Source organism: Vigna unguiculata, chromosome 9, assembly GCF_037176805.1.
Source record: "Vigna unguiculata cultivar grain cowpea cultivar isolate G323 ecotype 2 chromosome 9, ASM3717680v1, whole genome shotgun sequence".
Classification (NCBI taxonomy): Eukaryota; Viridiplantae; Streptophyta; class Magnoliopsida; order Fabales; family Fabaceae; genus Vigna; species Vigna unguiculata.
The window spans coordinates 1,834,700-1,842,780 of record NC_140800.1 but is presented as its reverse complement, the minus strand read 5'-3'; the positions used below and the strand labels follow the sequence as shown (position 1 = coordinate 1,842,780).

The window sequence follows — 8,081 nt, the reverse complement described above, 5'->3', positions numbered from 1 at the left end:
GTTTACCATTGCTTAATTAGGTTAGGGTTTCCTTTTTCTAATTCTTGTTTCTTTCAAATGTGTGGTTATTTGATCATCTAACGTTTATATTTTTCCTTCCATTACAATTTTTAACTTTCAGTTGCTTAAATGATCATATATTTAATTAATTTATAGTTAAATGTGCATGATTAATTAAGAAACCATAATTCAACACTGCACTTAAAATTACTTAATTAACGAGAAAGATAAATAAATCTGTAGTATAAAGGTCTTGAACTAATTTTTTATTTTACAGTGAAATGGCCATGGCAGTTGGAAACACAACAAATCCAGAAGAATTACAGATAGTGATTCATAGATTTGCTTCAGTTCAATGCAGAAGTCCTTCATGTGATCTATTACAGAATACAAGTAATTCCTAAGATAATACTCAACAACATCTTCGTCTTTTTTTAATTGTTTTCAAGAGTGACTTTGCTAAACATATTTTAATTTTTTTTAATATGAACCAATATTAAAATAATTATACAATAAATAATAAATAATTGAAAGTGAGAGAGTGTTTTAGAAATGTTATTTTTTTTTAATATTATTAAATTTTCATTTAATCTATTTGAGTGTAATTGTTAAAAAAGAAAAAAAAAGTTTTTTTACACTATAATTATTATTGTAAGAGTAAAATAGTATTCTTGTCACACTTTAGTAGTCAAAAATTCATTTTCTTATATTTATAGGAGAAAGAAAAAATGAATAGTAACAAGAAGTAGTATCAAACAGAACATTGATATTTTGACTACTAAATTTTGATAATTTTCTTTTACAATATGAGATTATATCTTCTAAGTAATTTTGAAATATTAAGAATGAAAAAAATGAAAAAATGAAAAACTATTTAAAAAATGACATGATAAAGTTTCAAAATTTAGTAATAAAAAATTTGTAAACGGTGTCAAAATAAGAGTTTCCTTGTTAAGAATTGCATGAGGTGAATAAATTCATTTGAGTTATGAACCTATCATATGGTATATAATGCAAGCATCTAACATAGTTTCCTATAGGGGATTATGTGAAAAAATGTGCTCCCATTTACAACCTTGCAATTAAAGGGGACTGGAAAGAAGCAAGAACCATGTTAATGGCGGATAGCAGGTTGGCCACTGCTGCTATCTCACAAGGATGGGCCACACTGCTTCACGTAGCAGCAGAAGCAAATCAGTTGCACTTCGTGGAGGAACTGGTGCAACAACTCAACCCCTATGACTTAGAACTACAAGACTTCAAAGGAAACACAGCTTTCTGCTTTGCTGCAGCAATTGGCAATGTCAAAATTGCAGAAGCCATGGTCCGAAGAAATAGAAGTTTGCCAACTATAAGAGGTGGAGAAGGACTCACCCCACTTCACATGGCTGCTTTACAGGGAAAAAGTGAAATGGCATGGTATCTCTACCCTTATACGGTTCACAACTTCCATGGTGAAGATTGGGATTTGTTGTTCTTTCTTTGTATCAACACTGCCATTTATGGTACGCATGCATGTGTGTGCATATATTTCTCTCTCCCCTCCTCTTCCTTTCTTTAATTTCTTCAAACTTTTTTGAAATTTTACAGATTTAGCTTTGAAGATGTTACAAGATAATCCCATGTTAGCACTCGCTCGGAATGAGAACGAGGAAACAGGGTTGCATGTTTTGGCACGAAAATCTTCTGCTTTTAGTTGTGAAGGTCGAAGGTGTCCAAATCAGTTCATGAACTCACGTAAGTCTTTGCAATCACTGTTGTTCAAAACCTCATTAGTTTATCATAATATAACTTGACATGTGAAATTATTTGTGATAGGTAAGAATCAAAGTTTGGCTCTCCAACTTGTAAGGTGTCTTTGGGATACCCTTGTTTCTCTTGATTGCACAGAGATACAATTGATACGAGTCATAAACGAGCCGTCTCAAGTAATATTCATTGCCGCTGAAGTAGGAAACTGTGAGATTATTGTTGAGTTGGCTAAATCTTACCCAGATCTCCCATGGGAAGTTAATGACAAAAATCAAAGCATATTTCACATTGCAGTTTTGTATCGCCATGCAGCCATATTTAATCTCATACATGAAATAAGATCGATCAGGAATTTTGTGGTAACATATGAGGATGCAGATCAAAACAATTTACTGCATTGTGCTGCAAAATTAGCACCACCAAACCAACTTAACTTGATGTCTGGAGCAGCTTTTCAGATGATGCACGAGTTACGGTGGTACGAGGTATCTCTCCCAAACCTCATGCATGTTGCTCAACCTTCCGTTTATTTCCTCTGCATCTATACATTTTCATATATTACAGGAGGTGAAGAAGGTGATGCCACCTTGTTTCATAGAGAAGAGAAATTCCAACGGTAAAACTCCTCGTGAACTCTTCACCGAAGAGCATGCAGAGTTACTGACAAAAGCAGAATCTTGGATGAAGAGCGTGGCAAACTCTTGCATGATAGTTTCAACACTTATTGCTACAGAAGTGTGCACCGCAGCATTCAGCATTCCACGTGGTGATGATGATGAAAATGGAAACCCCAACTGCAATGCTATCATCTTCATAATATTTGCAATCTCAGATGCAACTTCTCTGATATCATCTTCAATCTCAATTCTCATTTTCTTGTCCATGCTTACCATAGCTCGTTATGCAGAGGATGACTTCTTCATGTCTCTGCCAATGAAGCTGATATGTGGATTGGTTACACTGTTTATCTCCATAGCGAGCATGATGGTGGCATTTAGCACTGCTTTCTTCATAACTTATGCTCATGGCCAAAATTGGGTGCCAACCTTCATTTCTGTACTTGCACTTGCACCAATCACCTTATTCACATTTCTTCTGTTTCCCTTATGGTCAGACATTGTTTACTCAGCCTATTTCTCTAGATCTATATTTCGGCCAAATAAGCACGTTCTGTACTAGGAAATCTGAGGCCCTTAATAATGATTTTAGTACTGTATTTTAAGTGCTTATTATCCTCAAATTACAGTGCAAGAAGAACTTGTTGCTACACATGCTTTTCTTCTTAACATCCATTTATCATTCCATTGAGATGCTTGCTCTGCAATTCGAATTTCTCATTTGAAGTTTTGAAGATGAGTACACCTATCCATTTAAAAAAATTTTAAAAAAAATATTTAAATTTTAAAAATGGAGAATCAGAAGCTAAATACATTTTTAAAATTTTGGAGAAACAAAATTGAATTTATCCCATAGGAAAAACAAAAGTCTCATAAAAAGTGCTGAATTTAAGAAAAGGGTAATTCTAGAAGTCCATATTATAATCTAGTAGCATGACGACGTCGTATCATGCTGTTGAAGATATTCATAAATTAGCTGTGCTCGGAGTGAAATGTTTCTCCATTTCGTTCCTTCTCTTTCTTCCAACTTTCCCCTTTTGCTGTACAAACAGAGATTGTTATTTCTGAAGATTGAAGAACCTCGATCATTGTTTTGAGAATTGGCGATACCAGGACCTAGGTTTTCTTCGTTTTCATCTCAGTAGAAACTAAACAGGTCAATTAACCTCTTATTTCCCATTTGTTTCTTTATGTGTATAGCAGAATATGAATGCTTCTTGATTCAGAAGTTTTTATGATTTAAGTTTTAGGTTTTCGCTGCTTTCCTTTCATTCTTCAATCTTCGTTTATTAGAGTGTATCAGTAAAATTAAAATTAAAATTGCAAAATAGATACCTGTGAGTGTACAAAACACTTCTCTGTGATTTATTGGTTCACGGTATGCGAAATGATGGTGCTTCCGATATAAGTGCTTCTGCCATGGTATTTGAGAGAAGCTAATATTTATAATGGTGAAAGCTGGAGCAAGAACCTTCATCTCTGTTTTGTTTGTACAAATGTTGGATGCAGTTATCGCAAGTGTTAGATTGCGTAAATAATAATACATCTCTTGCGTAATAATGCAGGTGAGCCTAGCGAATATGGAATGTGTGGTTCAGGGAATCATAGAGACACAGGTGAGTTTATGTTTTATTTGAATTGTTCATTGGAACTGGCTTTTTCTTTGAAGAATGGGGAGGTATTGTGGAATTAAATTTATCTGGGTTAGCCATGGTCTCTTGATGTGGGTTATTATAGTTCATCGTGTTTCATGTTAATGACATAATTTTCATTTAGAATGCTAATCTTCATTGTTGGCGTGTTACTTGCATTTAGTGTTTAAATTCTCCTATGGAAGTAAGGAAAAGGGTTGAGTGGCCACCTTAATGGTGCCTTCCTCAAGTAAAAAGTTAAGAAACAAATTTAGTTTGTTTCTAGGAATGTGAAATTTGTGTAATTCAGTGTTAAAATTCTGCAAATTCATTGTGTACACTTCTGGATGACTTAAAATGAGTTAAAGGTTTAACTGCAAAGTTCCACTTGTATCTTTACTGTTACCCAATTTTTCCTTTTTTCAAATATTAAAATTCCAAACTGATCTTTTTCAATTCTACAAAAATGTGCAAAACAATTCAGATATATGTTTAAAATTATATGTTGACACCTGGTATTCTCAATTATCTTTCTTGTTGTTGCACAAATCTATTTTTTCCTGTGAATGATTCATTCTTTGTTTGTTATTCGCTTGGGCTTTCTCTGAAATAACTTGATCCACTTGGTGTGAAGCTAATGTTGTTTTAGACAGTAACGAACTATTGTCTAATAGCTTGAGTATGCATGATGGTATATTATCCTACTTTTTTTTTTTTCATTTATTTATTAGAATCTACGGATGAAAGACTGGTTGTCTCATGGAAAGCATTCTAATTGTATGTGTTTTTGTTCATTTTAATTGGTAGAAATAATCACTCGTTTTTGTCAGTTTCCTCAGACAACTTGGGAAAAAACAAGTGATTATTTGTCAAACATGCACACACTTCTGCACTTATGGAAGGCAGTAGAATCACATTATTTCTTGAACAGAAATAATAATGTGGACATTCTTTTTGCTCTATATCCATAATTGTTCTTTTAGATAATCAAGATTTGTTCTGTTAGTAATACATTTTTTCAGAAGGAAACATTCATGTGGAAAGGCTGTGTATGACAACCTTGACTTTTAATATTTTATGTTCACAGCATGTTGAGGCTTTAGAGATTCTTCTTCAAGGACTATGTGGTGTTCAGAGAGAACGATTGAGGATACATGAAATATGTCTCAAGAGTGGTCCACATCTTGGTTAGTGTTTTATTTCAATAATTTGATATTTTTTGGCCAACAACATTTTCATTTTATTATCGCTGTTATGAAAGTACTTTTATTACTAAGAGGGGAAGAATATCCTGGAAAAACTAGCACGGAATAACTTGCATTAGAAGACAGGGAAATGTATGTCCTTACAAGAAAGCCTTCAATTGTTATTTGTCTAAGAAGCAAGCCCCTGAGAAGCTAAAAGTGCATATGAGATGAACGGTACTGAGAAGGAGAAGAAGAAGTAAAGCCCCTGAGAAGAGTGCATATGAGATAGACAGTACTGATAATAGAGAGACAATTGTATTTCGTAACAACAATATAATAGCATCATCCTTCACCCAACTCCACCAAAACAGAAAAAAAGGCACTTCTGCCCAGAACCTCAACCAATTTACTCCCTCCTAAGCCTTCTCCAAATGCAATTTTGAAAATTTACTTCAAATTATGAAGAAATGCCCCAAATTCTTTGGAAGCCTGCAATGAGTAATCCGGAATACCAGACATGATTAGCTGTTGGCCATTGTAAAATTGAAGGACTTTGTAATTTTGTTTAGTGTTGTCTGTACAACCACATAAAGTGTAACCTCTATTAAATGTTTGTTTCAGTATATACAGTGACAATTTCATTTAGAATGTTTTTTGTTTTGCTCTGTATTTATCTTCATGAATAGAAATGAAATATATTTTCAAATTCTTTTATGATTCCCTCATCATTTTTGTGTACTTTTGAATTATTTTGTGCATGTATCCTCAACATTTTATGATTTCCTATTAATCATGAGTTAATGGGCTTTGTTTGTAGGCAGTGTACCCTCAGAGGTTCGGCTTCTGTGTGACCTAGAGCAAGCTGAACCTTCGTGGTAAACCATTCATCTTTACTTTCAAAACTTTGTTGATTTTTTTTTTTTTTTTCATAATCAAATACCCATTAAACATGTGATTGATTGATGGCTTGTTCAGGACTGTTAGACATGTAGGTGGTGCAATGAGGGGTGCAGGTGCAGAGCAAATTTCTGTTCTGGTTAGGTCAATGGTGGAAAGCAAAACAAGCAAAAATGTTCTTCGTTTGTTTTATACACTGGGGTACAAACTAGATCATGAGCTGCTGAGGGTGGGATTCTCCTTCAATTTCTTCAGGGGTGCACAAATCACTGTAACAGTTTCATCAATCAATAAAATGCTGAAGTTACATGCAACTGACGAGGCGGTGCCAGTAACACCTGGTATACAAATGGTCGAAGTAACAGCACCTGCAGCTGCTGAAACCTACACTGAAGTTGCTGCTGCTGTGTCATCCTTTTGTGAATACCTTGCACCGTAAGAATCTCTTTTCTCAATTTCACGTTTTTCTATACCAATTGCAAATCTTTTACATACCAAGAGGCTGGAGCTGCAGTAACCAGCAGATTTACTGCTTTGTTAATTTTAATAACTTTTCATGCTGGGTTGATATCTCTCGGTCATGATTGTCTAAGGTCTTAACATCATATTAGAATTAGTTAACGATTATCAATAGAAGTGGTTTTGTAACCTTGAGAGTCTGCAGAAAAATACCATACATTTCTTATCTTCCTTCACATAGATCATTGATATTTGTAACTCTGGTGTGAATTTCGCAGGCTTCTCCACCTGTCGAAACCAGGCATTTCGACCGGTGTTGTAGCTACTGCTGCTGCAGCTGCTGCATCTCTAATGTCAGATGGTGGGGGCACAACATTGTAATGAGACTGTACAACCGTTACCAACACCCTTTATGTACATTACTTGCTTAATTTTTTCAAAGAGACGTTAACGTAAAATTTTCACTTCACAAGAACATGTTAAATTTTAACATCGGAGTATGCCGTCTCTTTATGAATTGCTTCATGATATATCATTTGGTATAGAACTCTAATGTGATTGTTTCAAGCTATTGAGAGTGGGTATAAGTGTCAATTTTATTCAGAAAAAGAAGAAAAGAATCAGAAGTGCTGGCTAAATGTTTATTATGCTAAATTTTCAAACGTCCATGTTTCATAACTGTAAACATTCTTTTTTACGAAATACGTTGGCTAAAACAACTATTAAAATCAATTAGTTTACTGTTCGTGAAATATGGCTATATTTTTGTATTTATTTTCCAAATTTTATTTATAAACTTCGATATCTTTAATTCAAAATGAATAAAAGACTACAAAGACAAAAAAAAAATAACAAGGATGAAGATGTAGTAACAAAGACCGAAGAAAGAAAAAAAGTTTATAGGTATAAAAGGTCAAATAAAAAAAAATTATAAAAATAAAAATAAAATGTAACTATTTGATCTAATTTAGGTCTAAACGGTGTCAAACTATTGATAATTTCTTCTGGTAACTTATCAAAAATTTTCCTGCATTTTATTATTTCGAATTTTATTTTTTTAGAACGTAATAAATCAATGTTGGAAATATTTTTCTGAAATAGGAGTGGTTAGTGTCTCTTGAAAAAATTTTCATAATTGATTTAGTGCATAAAATCCAGAATAATAGAATGTAGACAAATTTTAATTCTGAGAAAGTTATTAAAATTATAAAATACTACAAAATCATATTTTTAAAAAATATTAATAATTAGTTTTCACTAATCAAACTGCATATATAAAATAAAGCAAGCGCAGAAAATCGTCATTACTAGCGTAATTCACAAGATAAAAATATTTTAGGAAAGAAAATTTTCTACCGCCTTAAACTTTGATTAGTCACCAATGTGTCACACATGAAATAAGACAAAAAAATATCACTCAAAAATAAGCAATTTGAGATATTACCTATTAGTATAAAACTCTAGGATAAAAGAAAAATAGTGAGTTTCCACGCATAATCACAGAAAGAACATCCCCAGTTATTTATGCAATTTTTGAA

The 8,081-nt window shown here is 33.2% G+C and overlaps 2 protein-coding genes across 3 annotated transcripts; both read left to right on the top strand.

The window, feature by feature from the left end:
• The first annotated feature begins 280 nt into the window (after window positions 1–280).
• On the top strand, window positions 281–2,970 carry LOC114164653 (uncharacterized). The gene is made up of 5 exons (XM_028049389.2): window positions 281–393; window positions 1,041–1,505; window positions 1,591–1,737; window positions 1,819–2,237; window positions 2,317–2,970. The coding sequence occupies exons 1-5, from the start codon at window positions 282–284 to the stop codon at window positions 2,929–2,931; spliced, it is 1,758 nt and encodes a 585-aa protein (XP_027905190.2). The 5' UTR covers window position 281; the 3' UTR covers window positions 2,932–2,970.
• Window positions 2,971–3,318: 348 nt separating this feature from the next.
• Window positions 3,319–7,114, top strand: LOC114164654 (mediator of RNA polymerase II transcription subunit 18-like). 2 transcript variants are annotated; one of them, XM_028049392.2, is made up of 6 exons: window positions 3,319–3,525; window positions 3,935–3,985; window positions 5,088–5,187; window positions 6,005–6,062; window positions 6,163–6,519; window positions 6,822–7,114. In XM_028049392.2, exons 2-6 carry the CDS (start codon window positions 3,950–3,952, stop codon window positions 6,922–6,924), a joined length of 654 nt encoding a protein of 217 aa, XP_027905193.1. In that variant the 5' UTR covers window positions 3,319–3,525; window positions 3,935–3,949; the 3' UTR covers window positions 6,925–7,114. The 2 variants fall into 2 exon arrangements, with proteins under 2 accessions (XP_027905193.1, XP_085522362.1); XM_085666236.1 differs by lacking the exon at window positions 3,319–3,525 and having other exon boundaries at window positions 3,917–3,985.
• Window positions 7,115–8,081: the final 967 nt, after the last annotated feature.

Coding starts and splice junctions, on each gene's coding strand:
- LOC114164653 (XM_028049389.2), top strand. CDS start 282: ATGGCCATGGCAGTTGGAAACACAACAAATCCAGAAGAATTACAGATA. Junction 1,738..1,818: donor AAATCAGTTCATGAACTCAC/GTAAGTCTTTGC, acceptor TATTTGTGATAG/GTAAGAATCAAAGTTTGGCT. Junction 2,238..2,316: donor ACGAGTTACGGTGGTACGAG/GTATCTCTCCCA, acceptor CATATATTACAG/GAGGTGAAGAAGGTGATGCC.
- LOC114164654 (XM_085666236.1), top strand. CDS start 3,929: ATGCAGGTGAGCCTAGCGAATATGGAATGTGTGGTTCAGGGAATCATA. Junction 5,188..6,004: donor CAAGAGTGGTCCACATCTTG/GTTAGTGTTTTA, acceptor CTTTGTTTGTAG/GCAGTGTACCCTCAGAGGTT. Junction 6,520..6,821: donor TTTTGTGAATACCTTGCACC/GTAAGAATCTCT, acceptor TGAATTTCGCAG/GCTTCTCCACCTGTCGAAAC.